Here is a 19,816-nt window from a genome sequence, read left to right on the forward strand (position 1 = left end):
GGAGGGAGGAGCACAGGGGACTGAGGTGATGGTGCACAGGTGCACTGGTGAAGGAAATTCTATAAGGACTATACCTGAGGGGGTGGGGAAAAGCAAATATTGTTTAAAAATGAACAATGATGTAAAAAAAATTAAAAAAAAATAATATTAAAAAAGAAAGAAGAATAAAAACAGGCCTTTACCACTCCAAGTTTACAAGAATATTAATTTACATTGACTCTTAGTACCTTAGTGATTTTATCTTTAAAATCTTTGATTCATCTAGAAATTCCTTCATTTAATGATATCAGATGGGTATCTATTATGTTTTTAGAAAAAATAAATTTTTCAATAGCAGCTCTTAACCAATTACCCCAATGATTAGAAATTCCAATTTTATCATAAAACAAATTTACAGAATTATGTGGGTTTGTTTTTGGACTATCTCTATTTCATATTAATTTACTTCTATTTTTCTCATTATTCTCTAACATTTATTCTTCCAATTATATTTTAGAATCAATTTGTCAGTTTTTTAAAAACTCCCATGGACATTTGATTTGAATTTACAAGTTACTCTAGTGAAAATTAACTTCTTTATAGTGCATTGAATTTTTTCATCCAGGAATATGGCATAGTTTCCATTTATTTAGATTTTTAAAAATGTTAGGGGCCTCCCTGGTGATGCAAGGGGTTTCAATCCCCGGTCAGGGAGATCACCCACAAGGTGCTCACCAGCTGCTCCCCTCAGTAGTGTATTTCAGTAGACCCACCTGTTCTGCTCCCCACTCTGTCTCTTGTGAATCCTTTCACCCTCCACATCTCTGGCATACACCCCAGCTCTTGTAAATAAATAAATCTTTAAAAAATGTTAGTTGATATAGATTTGACCTTATGAAGAAAGTCTTCATTTCCTTCTCTGGATATTTTATATTTTCACGTTTATTGTGATTGGACTCTCCCTCTCCATTATAGTTGCAGGTTGTTTAGTGCTGGTTTTGGTGAAGATTTTAAAAAACATACATGTTATTGTGTTTTAGCAATCTGAGTTCACTTCTTTCATATAAATCTGTATTGTAGCTTATTAACACCTGAGTTTTGATAAATGCAGTGATATATCTGGGCACCTGAAGTCCATTTCTGTTTCTATTAGATTTTTATTAGAGTCCATTGGGATTTTTTTTTAATTTGTTTGTTTATTTATTTATTTATTTATACAAGCACTGGGTACAGTCAGAAGCGCGGGAGGGTGAGAGAATTCACCAGAGCTAGAGCGGGAAGCAGAATAGGCAGAAGGACCGAAGTACACTGCTGAGGGGAGCAGCGGGTGGCAGGAGAGGTCTGCGTGCCATGTGGGACCCTCGCCCGGTGGCCGGGGATCAAACTGGCGCTGCAGAGGCTGCGGGCAGCTTCGCAACCCAGCGCTCAACCGCTGAGCCACCGGGGAGGCGCCCATTGGGATTTTTTTAAACAGAACACATATTACCTGCAAATAACTATAACTTTGTTACTTCCTTTCTCATTAGTATACTCTTCCTTTGTTTGTATGTTTCCTATTGCATGGTTCATAATCTTCATAACAGTGTTCAATAATAAGAGGGAGAGTAAACATCCTTGACTTTATTCTGATTTTATATGAAATGATTCTCTGTTTCACTATGGCCTAATTTGCTTTTATGGTAAACATCATTTCTGATTATGACACACTCTTTTCATGATATTCCAGTGGCTTGCTGTATGACTCAGAGTAGAAGCTAAGGTCTGTCCTTTGAATGAAAGGTCCTACATGATCTTTATCTCTCTGATGTCATCCCCTACTCTTCTGATTCTTTCCACCACAGTGGCTTCTTTATAATTCTGTTAGGATGCCAGGTACAGCAATCTACCTCAAGGCCTTTGAAGTTTTGGTTCCTTCTACCTGTGATTCTTATTTTCTACATATCTCCCAGCTCTCACTTCATCAAATCTTAACTCAAAAATCATTTTCACAGAAAGGCCTTCCCAAACCAACTTACCTATTGATAATTGTCAATATTGAAAAAACAAAGTATCCTTTATGATGATATTAGTGTGTATGCACTGAAGGAAAATGCTAACATAAGCTCTCGATTTGCAGCTCCCTTATTTAAGAATTCTGTTAACATATTTTGATTCATGGTTTTCTAATAATAGACTGACTATAATTTCAATAATGTAATAAAATAAAATAATGCATGTGGGGAAAGATTGGAAGGAGAGAGAGCAAAATTAACTGTGGGTTTCTTTTGAAGCATGATGGGAAAATTGTCTCTGTTTTACAAATATCTGGCTGTAATATTTTTTTATGTCTTGAATTCCTCCCACTTTATTCTTTTTAGAAGTTGTTTTTTCAATTTTTACATCATTGTTCATTTTTAAATAATGTTTGCTTCCCTCGGCGCTCCCCTACCCCCAGCTATAATATTTTTATAATCATGGGGGAGTCTCCTTCTATCTTCTAGGTTCTTTGGGCTGCTCTAATGATGAAATTGCCATAAGACAGATTAACAAGAAAGCCAAATTTAATTGCATCCGCATACGAACCCTACAAAGATATGAGGCTCCCTGACAGGCAGCTGGGGTTTATATGCCATCCTGAACTAGGGAGAAGAGGATAGGGCTCTGGGACTTCACAGGAGAGGAAGACATTTACAAGAAAGTGAGAAGAGCAAATGCTTGGTAAACAAATGTCTGTGGAGAGAAAGGGACACAGAAGAATTTGGGCCTTGAAAACTTTTCCCTAGTCTACTCAGCCTAGTTCATTGTCTTTGGAGTTATCTCTGGTTATAGCTGTCTTCCTGCTACAGACTGTCGATCTAAATTCTTTTAGGCAGTTAAAGGGGAGGGATAAAGAAAATCTTGCATCTGCTGCTTCTTAAAAATAATCAACCCCAAATAATCCTTGTACGAAATAGACATTTTGGTGTGGCAAATTTCGCTCCCCCATACTTGTTATGTACTCAGAGCCTAACATATGGTATCTTTAATCTTTACAGATAATCTTTGCAGTTCTGCAGCTTCATCATTTTAAAGCGACATTAAGAAATTTAAAGTGAGATAAAGAAATTTCATGTAACTTGAAATTATCAGAGTTGGGTATCTTTTGGCAACTCCAAAGCCCTTCCTCTTTCTACATCAGGACTTCTTAAGCTAGGGTTTGTAAATTTACCTGAGAAAAATAAATATTTCAAGCTGAAATGTGGCATTTCCTTTCATTCTGAGCATAGGTAATAAGCCACAGGAGAATTAGCTGTAGCTCTAACACTGTCACCAATAGCAGTCATAGATATTCTCATATCTATTGCAAATATTATGAAATATGTTTTACTCCCATACTACTTAGAAATGTCAGTACTTACTAGACCATAGTAGATTTTGTTATTTAATGTGCTAATAAATAATACATATATAATTATATCACAAATTTGGTTTCAAGATTTTTATGAAATGTCCTTTAATATCATTAATTTGGGGGAAAACCCTATGTATTTTATTTTATATGTTTGGAGACATTTTTCCTGAGGAGTCCAGACTACCAAGTGATCCATAGTGCTAAAAAGGTTAAGAGTCCTTGAAGCTCTTTACTTTTCTAATGCTGTGGATGATGGGAATGGCTTTATTTGTATAGCCTCATTGTATAACTGCAAAATTTTAATTAGCACTTAAGATGCATCATTATTCTACTGTCTAAAATTTTGAATTCCATTTAAAAACTGTTGCACATTCAAGAAAACATTTGATAGAAAAATTGTACCAAACAGTACCTCAATATGTTTCCTGCTGATTCATTTTAAGCCGCTGTCAGTAATTCCAAGAACCCTAAAAAGATCAAATAAGTAATTACTTTTCATAGGACCCCCTAAGTAGAAGCAATAATCTAAATTTATGAGGGAGGTCTCAGCTCTCAGACATTACCAACCTGTGTGCTGTAGCCTCTGAATGGGTGATTTTTTTTTTTGTTATTGATGGGAACCGGTAGAGCAAGTCAGTGGAGAGATGACATAGATGACAGCACTTTCAAAGTTGTAAACTACTGAAAATGTTACTCATTATAAATAATTTGAATAGTATTTGTGGCAAATACAGGAAAATGATCTTTTATAGAGAAGTTAGAGGTTGATGATTTATTTTTAAGGTGGATATCCTAAAAATAATCCATCTTGTAGCTGAGTTTGCTATTTGATGTCATGATTATAAAATGTTGCTTGCCTTTTTCCATTCATCTTATTCCTTTGTTTGCCCAAAGCACAGATAGTATAAAATCCTGCCCATTTATTTTCACAGTCTCTGCTCGCTGTCACATATTAGTGAAACCTAACTCAGGAATTATATGCCTGCAGAAACATAGCATCTTTATTCTTTTAAAGGAATAGTCACATACCAGCTTCCTTCTATTCATGATCAATAAAAATATGAGAATTAATATATTTTTTACTTTTAATTATTGATAAAAGAAGGAATGGAATCCTTAGAAAATGCCAAACTGTTTTGCTTTGCAAAAATAACTGAATTTGCTTGCCAACATAATTTGTTGTGAAACATACATAATTATGTAACAGATTTTTTTATATATATTTAAAGGGCAGGTTTATTAGGGAAAGGATAAAACAGTTAAAGACACTTGCATAGACACCAGCGGGCAGGAAGAGCTGCCCCAGAAGGGACAGGTTTGCTGAGAGAGGCCCGCATGGTTGCAGGCAGGTGGCCTTGACAGGTCACGGGCAGGCAGGAAGGCTGCTGCCCTGTAGAGGAGAGAGTTGGTGAAAAGAGGCACCTGCATAGTCACAGGTGGGCAGTGGGATTGCTGCTAACAGATTCTTTTTTTTAACAGAGGAAAAGAAGCTTTCTTAAAATGTTACAGAGTTCTGGAAAGAAACTGATGCTAAAATTTGAGCTTAGCAGAGAGGGGGAAGAAACCACTCAAGACCAATAAGAGGGTGTTAAAGTAGAAATCCAACTAGCAAATTTATAGCTCTGATTGCCTTTATTAAATGATCCATGAATCAGGCAGCATTCCAATCTAGCAAGCAGAGGAGAGATCTAAAGCTCTATAAAAAGGGAAAGGTAATATAAGGAAGTCATAAGTGAAAAAGTGTATATATATTTCAGGCTTGGGTGACCTATCTATGGGGAATGGAAAAAAAAATAAATGTGGTAGTTTCTCATCTTATCTTGGGGAATGTAAACAATTACCTTATTTGGTGCAGATCAGAAAATTCCACACTGAATAGTTAAGACTATATTTCTGGGGGAGATTGAAACCACAGTGTGGGTGGGCTTTACATCTTGTTAGGGGGCCTCCCTCGTGGTGCAGGGGTTAAAGACAGCGCTATCAAGCTGTCACCAGCCACAGCAGTACGAGTTCTATCCCCCGGCCAGGGGGCAATCCACATGGTGCAGCAGACCTCTCCTGCCTCACCCCCTTCTCCCCTCAGCAGTGTATTTCAGTGGATCCTCCTGTCCTGCTCCCCACTTGCTCTGGTGAATCCTCTCACCCTCTGCACCTCTGTTCTACACCCCAGTTCTTTTATGTATACATAGATAAATCTAAAAAAAAATAAATCTTGTTAGGCTTTGCACAAGTGATGCCAGTTTGGGCCTGCCATGTTTTTTTAATTTTATTTTTATATTCCCCAAACAATTGCAACCCCTTTATTTTGACCCCAATCCCTCCCCCCCACCCCCCTCCCCTCATAAAGTGTCTCTGGTTCATAGTTGTTTGTTGATTATGATTTTCACTTTCTTTTAGATATTCATTTTCCTGGTCCTTTATTTAAGTTTTCTAGATTCCATTTTTTTTTTTTTTAACAATGGAGACCCTCATCTTAAACTTCGTATTTTCTCCTTTTTCTTAGGTTTGCTGAATTTTTATTTACTGAGGAATTCAAGGCTGGTTCTCGTGTCCTGGAAAGTATATACAGCTTGTATGAAGGCTTCTCCGGGACAGTGTGCTTTCTGATCGATCTGCTGCATCCCAATCAGGCTGAGTTCCCTCTCTTCAGCGTCTTTGTTTAAAAGGCTTCATCTCCCTCTGTGACCCTGCAGAAGGTCCCTGAGATTTCCTGAGCCTACCGGAGGCAGTTTCCACATAAGCCACATTCAATGGTGTCACAGCCATGAGCCTTAACATTGCCGCCCAAAGGAAGGAAGGGAGCAGGCAGGTGAAGGCAACATGAAACCAGACCTGAGGGAGAACAGTGTGAGACCCTGCAAAACAATGACACCACAACTCTTCTTAAAACCATAGAGATTTAATAGTTTAGGAAGTCCATGTGAAACCAGAGTGCAGAGGAAAAAGAGAAAGAAATCATCTGTTTTTCAGTATGGCATAGAAAACAAGACTGAAATGTGGACAATGACAATAAAATGCCTTGTGGTTGGAGAGAGAACTTGACTGTTTGTGGGTGCCCTCCACCCCTAAATTCAGATATAAGGCTGATTAAAAATTAAGTAATTTCCCAGCTGAAAACTGCTAGGAGAGATGAAGTGTCAGGTCGCTAAAGGACAAGAAAAGGAAATTCTTGGTTGTCCTATGCCTTTACTTATTGAAATTCGTGATTTTTAATGAATGGAGACATTTGCAGGTGAATCTCTATTTTTTATCATTACCCTGGGCACTTTAAAAAATCGTATCATAACTTAGTTTAAGCCCTGAAATTCAAGTTTCCTTAGGCCTTAGAGCATCTCTTTTTCCTGGTTCCTTTTTCTTTCATAAAGCTCAAGTAGATAGTAAAATTCATAGGCTAGCAAATACTGTAGCAATTTTTGCTGTCAAGCGTTTTACTCAATTTGAAATGTGAGCTGCGTATTGTCTGTTGTTAGTCATTTTTAAAATGCCTATGTAATCCCTATGATGCTATTAGCTGAACTGTAAAATAGACTCATGGTAAAAAAAAATCACTCATCTCAAGGATCAGGGTAACTGCTACAGAGGTGTGTTGTTGCTGCCTTTGATTGAATACTGTGTCCCCTGGGACAGGCAGACATTGTCTAAAAAGGACCAGGGGTTGTGAAAAGAGCATTGCTCAATGTTATGCTATTAGATTTAGACATGAGTGAGCTCCGTGACTGATCACCTTACCTTCTAACACACAGCCTCCATGGATATTGTCTACAAGACCCACTGAGTCAAGTTGTATTAAATTCAACCCTGTTGTAAACACATAGAAGTTGTAAAACTACTTCAAGTAAGTAGTGGTTTGCAAAACACTGTAGGAGCATCTGTCACTTAAACACTCAAACATGAGCTGATCCATTTTCTAGAATTTGATCATTGACTATTTCATATATCAGGGTGAGGAGGGCATTGTGTATTGTATAAGATTTAATGCTTATTTAAATAGTATTTAAAATTTGTATATATGTGATAGATGTAGACTATATTCTATCATACACAGAATATATATGCATATATTCTACATCTATTGCCATGTAAACCCAAGCACTTATTTAATTCAGTAGTCCTTAACTTCTTGATTCATAGATGAACTTTGGGAGGAGTTAGGGGTAAATATTTGTGTGTGCATTTGTATGTGTGTGTGTGATTGTGTGTGTGTTTGATTGTGTGTGAGTGTGCACTTATTTTTCTAGGAAAAGGATGTCTAGCATCGATAAGGATCTCAAAAAAGAATTGTGACTGACTGAAAAAAAAAGGTAAAGAAGCACCTTTGTGATTTTATGGCACTTTATGTTTCTACCCATCAGAACAAACTAAGACAAGATGGTTTTGAAAAGCATACACCTTTTTAGCTCATCCTTATATAAATATGTAAGTAAAATTGGCCTCAGTTGTTCATCTTTGAAAATACTCAGTTTGGGGCAGTACCACATGAAGAGTAGCTCTTAGATCATTCCAAAAGTTGGGTTGCAGATGTATTTTCATTTACAGTCAAGGATGTCTCAGTGTCTTAAGGCACAATGCCTTTACAAAACAGTCTCCTTTGGAAATGAAAATGGTACCTGCTTCTCATTATCTGCGTTTAAATTCATTTTACTTGACCCTTGTGGACGGAAGGTAGTAAGTACCCAGTTTACAGGGTTTTATGGAACACATGCTTTTTTCATGATCCACCAACCCCAAAGGTGCTTAAAGTAATTGATCCAAAGTCTCACAGCTAAGGGGGTGCAGAATGAGGATTCAGACCCTGGCTTTCACTTTCCAAGTGTATATATTCAGTGTTCTTGACTAGAATCTAGGGATACAGCAGTGGATGAAATATCCCTGGAAGTTGCCTTCTGTTTGTTCCACCTTTCATCCTTGAATTCTAAAAAGTAAAGCGCTACCAAGTGCTCAACATAACATTTTGACCTAGGTACTCCAAAACAGCTGAGATCAGTAGAGTGACCATGACATTGTTGTGTGACCATTTGTGACAACTCTTTTGTTTGTCTAGCTCAAGCAAAGGTCTTTATCAATTGACACTGCAGTAAATTAGAAACCAGGATCCACGTGTTTAGCACTTGAACTGCTAAAAGTTTTCATTTTCCTGAAAGAGTAGAGTTACAGGTTTGGGGAGATGATTTTCTATTCTATTTTCCTAAGAAGGGTGGGGGGAGACCCTTAAGTGTTGCTGTAGGAAAGTGTGACATGTCACTTCTTTTTTAATTAATCAACTTGTTATTTTCTATGCAATAGCATTCTTTTCTGAATAAAGCTTAAGTTTGTTGCCTCTTGAAGGCTAGGGGGCATTTTCACCACCACTAGTATAACTTTAATATCATTTACTTTATGTGGCATGAACTAGTATAAGCCCTGAAGGTAACAGTGGAAATATTTTAATTTACATTGAATGAATCTCTCAATAATGGGGGAATTACATTATACTTTGAAAGTAGGAAGTTTTGGAAAAATATTACAACTCTGTGTGTTTGTTTCATTAACATAATGCATAACTTCTCTTCCACACATACTCCAAAATATTATCTATATTTATTTTACCCAATCCCATTTCAGTCATCAGTTTTTACTTCTCTTTCCACTTCTAACCTGATAACCAAGGGCAAGGGTTTGACTCCATATTTCCCCCTGTGATTCTTCAGGTAATTGACTACACTATCAATAGAGTACTATTCATTTTCTGATAGCTTGAGAAGCAGAGTCATTTTCTGGTTCTATGCTACACTGGAATTTTTCCATGGCAATGTATAGCCTTAATTTTCTTGGACACACTAAGATTTTAATCAAGATGGTATTCAAATTGTTTCAATTTCTGTAGAGAGCAGACCTCAATCATTTCAATGCAACAAATGTAAGTTGGTGATTTAAATGCATGTTAAGGAAGCACATAACTAAAAGGAAAAAACAATAATGCAATGAGCCCTGTGTTGGAAATCTCAAAGCCTTGTTCTGCCATTTCCATGGACTACTATAATTCATCATCATCCACCTCATAGGGTTGTCAATAATAAACTGGATATATGAGAGTTTTAAAATACGCATGCCCTTTATTTTATTTATTTATTTATTTATTTTGTGGGACCCTCCCCGGTGGCCAGGGATCGCACTGGCGCTGCAGAGGCTGCGGGCAGCCTCGCAACCCAGCGCTCATCCCATGCGCCACCAGGGGGAGGCCCCGCATGCCCTTTATATACTTAAAAGGGAAGCTAAATTTTAAGGACCTACTACATGCACAGAAAACCTGGTTCACTTATGACTTCAAATAAGCATTTCAGCCAAATGGAATCTCTATCTGTGGATTCTAGAACCAATCCTGACTACAGCATTTGTGCCTCAGAAGGTTCTGATTTCACTTGGGCTTAGTGCATAGGACTTGGCTGCTTTTGCTTGGGAGCTCCTCTAATGCAAATATTTATTTTGCTTGCTGGAAGCAAAGGTTTACAGTGCCAGGAATGTAACAAAAAGAGCTGGCCGCCCAGGTCTGCTGAGCAAAAAGGATCTGGGTGACATATAGAAATATACTCTCAATTGCATATAAGGCCTTTGGGGACCTGGGTTATTTATTGAACATTGTTCCAAATTAATAACCTCACATTCCCCAAGGCCATGTGATCCTGGCATACACTCTGCAAGGAAAGCAAATGAGAATGGAAGGAAAGGAGTGGGTGGGGGGAAAGTCTGCTGCAGCCCAGCATCTCAGCGGGAGCTGGGAATGCTCATTGAATACTGTAAGGACCAGTCCTGTCCTACTCATGGGTTTTATTGCTTCCCAGGACTTCTAACCTCAAACCCCTCTGATTCAGCAACTCCCTGTCTACCTCTCCCCTTTAAATAATACATTCTGATCTGTCTTTTCCTTTATCTGCTTAATCATGTGACCTTTCTCCTGCGAGGGCAGGTTTTCTCTTTATCTCTTCCATCCATGTCAGTTCGTAGCTAAGAGCTCAGGTTCAATAAAGCTGGACTCCCCTCTGGACAGAAGGGCAGACCTGAGGGTCAGCAGCAGAAGGAATTAGGCTCATCTCAAAGTCAGGTCACAGCTTGCTCTGAGTGTGGCTGTGCATGAGAATACACACCCTGCTTTCCCTCCATAAGGAAATCTGGTCATTTGATTTGTGCTGTTGTGAAAAAAAAAAAATGGATGCTACCTTAAATATCTGGGCCTCCAGCATTATAAATCTGAAAGTTGGGGTGCCCTGTTTTCCCTTATTTCTTTAACTGAAAGTGCTAATGAATTGAGCCCTGATGGAAGGTGCCTTTAGGATTTCAAAATGTTTGTTTTTATTATCTTAAAGTATTAAACTTTGTCACCCTTTAGACTCCTCCCCAAACTGCCAAGTCCCTTATCTGCAGAATGTCCTGCATCATCTTTTGCCTTTGTGTCTCTGTTATTCCCCCTCTGAATGGAATTTGAAATATTGTTTCACATGAAAACCAAATCATCCCTCTTATTTTTTTTTTTTTTTTGGTCTTTGGTGAGGGGTGTTGTTGGTAAATATAAATAGTATGGTTAAAAGAGCAAAGTATCCTTTCTCCGCACAATATCAAGAGAGAAAATAACACCTACCTGGGGCTTGACTATCAAGATCTGTGACAATAGTTTGTAAGGACGTCAGGACGTCCTGTTTGTGTCCTGTGTCCTCTTTCTTTTCTCCTAGTACCTATAGGAAACCGTTTAGTGTGTGTGAGAGAGAAAGAGACAAAGACAGAGAGACAGAAACAGAGAGATTGACAGACCTAGGGGGAGTCATTGTCACATAGCAAATAAAACCAAACACTTAGCTATTAGAAATATCTGAATGAACAGATATATGAAAGCATAAATTAATAAATGAATGGGTCTTCATTGTGTGATAACTGCTCTCTAAGAAATTAACCCATAATTAATGAGGGCTCTACTTCTACTTCCAGTTGTCTATCTGAAGCATTCATTTTTATTAAATCTTCTGCCAGGTTAAAGCCATTAGAAGCCATCTGTAGAAGAAAATAGATGTGAGTTTCACAAATAGAGCCACCAATGTGAGCCACATATGTAATTTTAAAAAGTTTCTAGTAGTCACATTAAATAACTAAAACCAAAAACGGTGAAAAGTAATTTTAATGATGTATTTGATTTAACCCATCTACCCAAACTGTCTTTTCAATATGTAGTCAATATAAAATTGAGATATTTTACATTGTTTTACACTGAGTCTTCAAAATCTAGTGTACATTTTATACTTATTGCACATTTTAAGTCAGACTACCCCCCCCCCTTTCAAGCGCTCAAGAACTGGATATGAGTTGGCTGCTGTACTAGACAGCCAGGGCTAGCATCCACTGCTGTTTTTACAGTATTGATAAGGTCTTCTTACAGCTTATGTATTTCTGTGTTGTTACAGAAGAAAATAGAAACAGAACACTGCATGCAATATGAATGCTGCGGTGTTTCCCCCAACACAGAGCCCTAGTACCAGGGGTTGCCCTGTGTGGAAAGTACATTCTGTGATAAAATAGGTTAGGGAAATTCCAGTTTTTATTCCCTCTTGGAGATTTACATGGTGCAGGAACAAGCCACAGACTCACAAACCTCTCCTGGGTTAAGTCACCTGTTCTAGGTTGTTGAGTTCTGTCTCTTTAAGGTTCAATCTTCTGGTTATCACTGTTGCCTAGCTACCACTGTAAAAACACAGTCAGGCATGGTACATTTACTGTATGCTTATATTTGTTTTCTCTATAGAGGAGTTTTAACAACCCCTTCTCCAACCTCCCCTCCCAGAATATCCCTCCCAGTCCCATTAAAGATACCAGTACAATGATCATGTCCCAGAATATCCATCCTTACTAAATTATCTTGCCCTCACAAAGACCTGAAGTTATTCTTTACTACACTTTTGGGACAAGAATTCTGGAAATTGCCACAAGTGTCTCTGCATAAGATAAACTTTGTTTCCTCCTCCACTATTTTCGGAGCCTATCTCTAAATATTCCTGATACTCAGAATCACCTATAGAGCCAAGATCTATCTTCCTGTTCTAGAACCACCTACTAAACTGAAACCAGCAGATGGCTTTAATGTCTTGAGTATGAACATAGACCTTCAGAAAGTACCCAAGAACACACCTTCCTCTCATTTTTTTCAGAAATTGTGAGTACTTGCAAAAGATGAGAGGAGAAACATCTGAATGTGTATATGTGTAAACGCAGAATATATAGTTTGTTAACTAGAATAATATCATTTCTGCAGATGCTTACTTTTGATCTTGTGTGTGTGGCATTATTTACATGTTTTAATGCTCACTGTTCTTGTAAATGTATAAAGTAGCTGTGACTATATTTGACAGTTGTCAATCTTTAGCAAATGACCTTTTGTCTTTGTTTTAATGGCACCTCTGATACTGCCCCCCCCCACCAAGGCTTGTTTTATGATCTGTGCTTAAGTGGCAGTTACCAATAAAATACCTTCTGTCGCTGAATTTAGTCCAAGTTGACTGCAGTAATCCTCATATATGGATGTATTCAAATAAGGTTGATTTAAATGATCAGTTTTGTCTTTGTTTTGTAGGACTTTAGTATTTCAGCATTAGAGATGTCTTTGAGGACTGTAGCAGCTGTAGAATTTCCTTTGCCCTTGAAAATGCAAAGGATACCATTAGTTTTACCTAGACTCTCCAGGAGTAGGAATGGAGCATTCTAAGTGGAAAAGTTTGCCTTTACAATCTCTCTGGTAAAGAAGGGCTGCCCATTCTCTACAAAGGTAACAGCTTCCCCAACTTTTAACATCTGGGGGAGATCTACTTGGAAAGGAGGTCTGAATTTTAATCTCATGATTTAATGGCGCTAAATTTTTTTTAATGGATTTTGTAGAATCCCGTTATTAGAGGAAACTTTGCAAAGCCATATACTGGGGAATTGTCAAGCACCACATGTTAGTTTCAGATTGTGCATTTCCCAAGTGAATAGAACTTACTTCACCAAAAAGATTTTTTGCACAATTGACAATACTTACAGAATTATGATTGTATCATTGGAGAAAAAGCTCCCCTTCTTACTGGTACATTTCACAAGCAGTAAACTAGTGTGATTCCTTAATTATTTTGCAAAATATAAAAATAATCTGTCAATAGAATATAACTGCTCATTCCTAATTAGGTCTAGTAATAAATATAGTATTATTTAAAGTATTATTGAATTTTGAAGAGCTGCTCAATAAATTAGTAATATTAATAAAATTGTAATTTTTGCAATATATTTGCCTCAGCAAAAATGTAAAGTTAAAAATATAAAATTATAAAAAAACAATATGCCAGATAATAGATTAGTTATCATTCCTCTAAAAATTATAGTAATTCCTATTAGCATTAAATACAACACAAGTTATCTGTTGTATGAAAGTAAATTTTTGAACGTCTTGCACAATGAAAGCCTTCTTCAAAAACGCCTTTTTGCCAAAAACAGGTTTTCTGACCTCTTACTAATTATTATATTTCTTTTGGGGGTACTTTGAGGCACTTTCAAAGACATTATTTGTGGCATTTAGTTCTAAATTAGGAGCAGAACATTCTGTCAGATATTTAACCATATTACAAAGTGTTGGAGTACTGTATTTTATAACAAAACCAAATTCTCATGTATTCTGGTATGTTACATATTATACCCAAAACCACTTTCTGTAAGTCTCTTGTGTACATAATATTTAGGAAAATAATGGGTATTTCAGTTCTAGCAAGAAAGTATAGTGCAGTACATGAGTGACAGTACATTGGTCTTTAGTAAAATCCATTTAAGTATTTGACAGGGAAACTAGCAATCATAAACTCGAATGTATATGTCATTCTCTAGAACAAATCGGCAAATGATAATGGCGCTAAATTTTTTTTAATGGATTTTGGTTGCTGGGCAAGTTAGCTGGTGTGCAGCTGAGTTGGATCAACTTTGAATGCTCCTCAGATGTTAGCTTTTGTTATTGGTTGTCCCTGGAGAGGGGTAGTGCTACAGTCAGTAGATATGGCCTCCCCTTCTCATGGCTGGAAGGGGTGTTTGCTCATAGCCACTGCAAGGTCAAATGAAACCAGGATTGAGTCAGAAGCTTAAAGAAGCACCTTACTGTTTTTAAAACTAACGTTTAAATGTTCTAAACACTGTGATCTTTCCAAATGTGTTTTCCGTATTAGTTTTGTACTATAGAAAATAATTTGTCATATAGTGTTTAAAGTGATGTAATTTATTGGCTTATTGCCCACCCCCACATTTCTGTACAGTCTACTTACCAGTATAAAACCTGTGATAATCCTTTGCCTTAAAATAAAACCTAATGCTAAGTATTGTGTGTGTTCTAATTAATAATTCTAAGCTAATTTTTTTTCCTTTACAACTTAAGATCATGGCAAATAAAATATTACACAAATACTCTGGAGTGTTGGTGCCTATTCTGTATTTGTGACTGTGTGTGTTGATCCAGGACAGGGTGGCCTGCTGAGTTCTATAAATAGGCATTAGTAATCCTTTTAGAGAATGGGCCTGGTCCCTGTCAGCTGTTGTCTGAATCCTCCTCTTAATCCTTATAAATAGATTTTCCCATGCCACACAAGAATGAAACAAAAACAACCCTTCATCTTCTCTCCCTCTACAATTTTTGTCGTGATTTTTACTGAATCTTCACATTCTATTTGTGTCGACAGTTTCCTAAATAAAAAATGCCAGAAATGCCTGAAGACGGTGGAATCACCTAGTTTCAGCGGGCAAAGAGATCATGTTATTAAAGCAGAAGGACCTGAGTTTTAGAGAGAGTTAGTGACTTGTTCAAACTCAGGAACAGAGGTGGGCTGAGCCCGCCTCGAAGTCCAGAAGGTTTGTCACAAGTTAAATAAGGGAAAGAGAAGTGTGCTAGTCCTGGCGCAGGCAAGCCGAGGTATGTGTTGGGCTGAAAACCTTTTCCTTATTAGGCCCTGGCCTTTGCCCTGACTGGGTTAGTCACAGTTACAGAGAAATAAATGGTGTAGGTAGTTTTTTTCTGAGAAAGGCGTTGGCTTTCAGAGGTTATCTCTGATGCTCTTTCACCACTGTGGGCAAGGCATCCGACCACTGTATTTGGAAGCCTAAGGGGCATGATTAGTTGGCCCAGAGAAAGGTCTTTCCTGGGTGCATGACAAAGTTGTCATTTGAAAAGCATCTCTGGTTGGCCTGTTTTTAAATGACCGGAAACGCCGGTCCTTGGAGAAGGAGACGTTTCCTAGGCCCCGTGGGCTAGAAAGGCGTTCTGCCCTAATTCTGAGCCCCATTGGCTGTAGCTTTTCAAAGAGACGTGACCAGTTTCCCACGCGAGCGTGGGCCAACGGGCTCTAGGACCCAGAGGCGGAGCGCGGGGCGAGCCCGACCGCAGTATCCTTCTGGATCACGCGCGAGCAGTCGCGGGACGGGACGCGGGTTCGCGGCCCGCCTGGGGACAGTCGCAGTTGAGACGCGCGGACCTTCTGGCGCGCGGGCGGCGCACGGTGCGCGTGGGCGTGTCCCAGCGGGCCGCGCGCCCCGCCCCTCCCCCGCTGGCTTGGCCACCCCGGGGCCTTGCTCCTGCTGCGGGGCCGATCGGCAGGGCCGGGTGCCCTCTGCGGGCGGTGCAGAGCGCAGGAGCCGTTGGGGCCCGGCATGCCGAGCGCCCCTCTGGTAGCCGCCGCCGCGTCCGCCCCCGGTGCGCGCCGCTGACGGGCGGAGATGAAATTCCCGTGCTCGGTTCTAGCGTCCGTGTTCCTGTTCGTGGCCGAGACGTCGGTGGCGCTGTACCTGAGCAGCACCTACCGCTCGGGCGGGGATGGCATGTGGCAGGCGCTGACGCTGCTCTTCTCGCTGCTGCCCTGCGCGCTCGTGCAGCTCACGCTGCTCTTCGTGCACCGCGACTTCAGCCGCGACCGACCGCTGGTGCTGCTGCTGCATCTGCTGCAGCTCGGGCCGCTCTTCAGGTGCGTGCGGGGCCCGGGCCCGGCGGCGAGGGCGGCCGGGAGGGACTGGGGGCTGCCCCGGGGGCGCTCCTTGCGCCCCTCAGCCCCGGGCAGGGCCTGGCGGCCGCGGGCGGCAATCGGGCTGCGGCCGAGGGACCATGGTCCTGCTCAGCCCCCCGCGGCCAAGATCGCCCGGAGTCCATTGACCCCTCTCCAGCAGAAATGGCAATTCCGCGCGGTGCAACCTCACCCCAGGCTGGCGTCGCTTGCGGTCTAGTGGCTCCTGGCTGGATGGGCTCGTGTCCCCACACACCCTGGGGACGTGGGCTGGAAAGAGCCGTTACCGCAACAGCGTGCACGGAGGATTTCATTTCATTGCCATACGCGGAGCGTTGAGCGTGTGCCAGGCGCGGCTCTGAGCTCCACAGAGATTCATTTACTGCAGTTTGTGCTCTTAGGAACAGATGCACATGTGGGGCTTTTTTCTTGGGGTGGAATCCTGCGGGGTCGTGGGCATATCTCCCAGCCCTCCCTCACTTCCAGCTACTGGGCCTGGATCACAACGTGCCATGCAGACAAAAACTTGCCATGTGTTAAGAAAAGAAGCCCTCAGTGGCATTTCTGGGGGGGAAAATGTGTTAACCCAAAACACGTAGAAAGATACGGTCCTTGAGTACGTTTTGGTTTGTCTGAGGACCATGGGGAGAGGTTCAAAGTTTTTTTTTTTTTTTGATAGCTTTCATCTCTGTAGGAAAAGCAAAACAAAGGACTTCTATGGATTCTAAATAAATGTGTAAGACTCAGCTGTAGACATAGGCATACAGGAAGAAATGCAAAGACCGATAGGCCCTGAGATGCACCTCAGCTAGCTGCCAGAAGATTCAACTAGCCAGGAGCCTTTCCCACCAGGAAATCTCTCACTCTCTCTTTCTCTTTTCATTCACACACACACACACACACACACACACACACACACACACACTAGTAAGTAGCAGGCTAGATTTACAAAGCCCTATTATAAAGCTTACACTTCCTATTAAAAACAGTGAATCCCAGTTGACACTCAGAATACTCACTTGCATTATACACAGTGTTGGCAAACTTGGGGAACAGGTTTCTCAGCTAAGGAATCCTAGAAGGGAAGAGAAATAGGTACTCTGAGGGGACTAAAAAGTTGCTGCTGATGTCCAGATAAGAAGGGAAGAGTTAGGGGCAAAAACAGCAAGAAAGGGAATGAAGAAATAAAAAGTTCTGCAACCTGGAGCCATGCAGTGAGAACAGATTTAGCACTCCCTCACCAAGTAGGTCACAGGGTCCTGATTATACTCCCCTCACCATCCCAGCAAAATCACTGTGCCCTGCTTTAAGCAGGCACTCATTTGTTAACCTCATTCCTGAAAAGAAAACTCCCAAACTCCTTGCTCATGATGGCTAAGTGACAGGAAGGGGAATTGACATTTCTGAAATGTCTCCTATGCTTGATGCTTTACTAGGTGTTTATATGCTCTAGTTCAATGAATCTTGACCATGAAGGAGCTGTAACTGTCCCCATTTTAGAGATGAGGAAAATGAGGTCAAGTTCACAAGGTTTCTTAGAAGTGGAGTCTGGTTTCCTACTAGAAAGTAGGCAGGGGAGGGTGGAGTTCATTTTATCAATACTTCTGTCATCTTAAGAAAGTTTGACCATTTTGCCAAAATCTGTATAACCATCCAGGCAAATAACACTCTATCATTACTGCTATTGCAAATGTTTTAAAAGTTTTTATCTTCAAAAAGATAAAACTAATGACCTAATAATTATGTATAACAGGATGGCAAATATAAACCTGAGCCAAGGAAATATGCCAAGATATTGAGCGTGATCATTTCTGGATGGCAGGGAAATGGGTAATTTAAATTTTCTCCTGAGGAAAAATAGAACAGTGCATCATTTTCTCCTTTATTATATGCTTCTCTTCTTTTCTCAGTTTTTGCAGTAGAAATATTTTTAACTATAAGAAAGAAAAGTTTGAAGCTTTGAAGAATAGCTTCTCAGCTATATGAAAAGTTTCAACACTGTAAAAAGACCAGTTTCTAGAATATTTTATATAGGCCATTGTTTTAGGAGGGGGGCAAAATAAAACATAAAAAAAGCAACAAACAACCCCCTTCCTTCAACAAGGACTTTCTCTTACTAATTCTGCTGTCCTATTTCAAGGAGATACACAAAATGGTGGTTCCAAGCATTTTAGCTTCCACATGACAAGAAAAGCAATTTGATGTTGTGAGTTAGCATGACTTAATCTTATTGGAAGTTCTTCCTGCTGAGCACTTGATTCTTTAACTCTATATAAGATCAACATTATTTCTGCCAAACAAAGAGGAGTCATGATGTGTTTCATTTCCTCCTTAGCAGTTGGAATTAGTAATATTTTGAAAAGGTTTTTGGAAAATTTAACTCTGTTTACATTTGGGCATGTGCTACTAGTCATACTCATTTTCTTTTAGGTGAGATGCAAGTTTTTGAGTTCTTTCACTTAAGCTGCAATAGAGGACACTGTAATGATTATGGGCTAGCCACTACAATTTTCTGTCCTTTGTTGGGGGGGCATCAGGAGAGTACCATATTTCATTTACATTAGTCTTATCTTTAAAACTGAAGTTGCAATCTGTCTGGTGGTTTTCTCGTTAGATTGGGTTTGAATGATATGAACATTAGATAATGTCTTGAATTTTTTTTCTATTTTAATGCGAATCCTATTGTGAATAATAATAGACATTCTAGAAAGCCAGAAAGAGAAAGAGCCCCTCTTAGCAAAAACAACATATCTGTTTATCATTCTTTTACTATTATGTAATTTTGCACCTTAATTAGGAGAAAGACTACATATAAATGAGTTAAAAATTAAAGGTATTTTCCTCCATTTTTACTACTAGCATAATGAGGAAAAGTGGTACATGAAAAATCTGTGTTTATAAAATGAAGGCTTAGAAGTTCCAGTAATTTTTATAGAACATTGCAAAATGATTAACCAAACTATTTTGAAAGTAAACTTTCAAAAGACTTTATAATAATAATGGCCTAGGGCCTCCCTGGTGCCTCAATGGGTTGAGCACTGCACTATGAAGCAGTCCACAGCCCATGCAGCACGAGTTCAATCCCTGGCCAGGGAGAGACCCATATGGCGCAGCAGTCCTCTCCTGTCTCGCCCGCTGCTCCCTTCAGCAGTGTATTTCAGTCAATCTGCCTGTTCTGTTTCCCACTCCCTCTGGTGAATCCTCTTACCCCTTCCCCTGCATCTCTGGCCTGTACCCTAGCTCTTGTATGCATAATAAATAAATCTTAAAAAAATAATAATGACCTAAATTTGAAGAGCCACCTTTCTTGGTTTGCAAAAAGTGCTTTTACATACAGTACTAATTTCCATCCACTGTAAAACCCTGTTAGCTAACTGTCATTATCTTTTTTTTTACAGTTGAGGAATTGAGGCTCAGTGAGATTATGCAAGTGATTAGGCACAGGTTATGT

General features: G+C 39.7%; 2 protein-coding genes across 2 annotated transcripts in view; both read left to right on the forward strand.

Annotated features, from left to right (window-relative positions):
• The window catches only part of LANCL3 (LanC like family member 3), a gene marked incomplete at both ends in the record, with an annotated part of 102,319 nt that extends 96,307 nt beyond the window's left edge, over positions 1 to 6,012 (forward strand). Inside the window, one exon of the mRNA XM_084258212.1 lies at positions 5,853 to 6,012. Coding sequence (XP_084114338.1) covers positions 5,853 to 6,012 — 160 coding nt within the window. The remainder of the gene's footprint in view (positions 1 to 5,852) is intronic.
• Positions 6,013 to 16,084: 10,072 nt separating this feature from the next.
• XK (X-linked Kx blood group antigen, Kell and VPS13A binding protein) overlaps positions 16,085 to 19,816 on the forward strand; it is a gene marked incomplete at both ends in the record, with an annotated part of 46,636 nt that continues 42,904 nt past the window's right edge. Inside the window, one exon of the mRNA XM_084258896.1 lies at positions 16,085 to 16,329. Coding sequence (XP_084115022.1) covers positions 16,085 to 16,329 — 245 coding nt within the window. The remainder of the gene's footprint in view (positions 16,330 to 19,816) is intronic.

The sequence above is a fragment of the Talpa europaea genome (assembly GCF_964194135.1).
Source record: "Talpa europaea genome assembly, chromosome: X".
Lineage (NCBI taxonomy): Eukaryota > Metazoa > Chordata > Mammalia > Eulipotyphla > Talpidae > Talpa > Talpa europaea.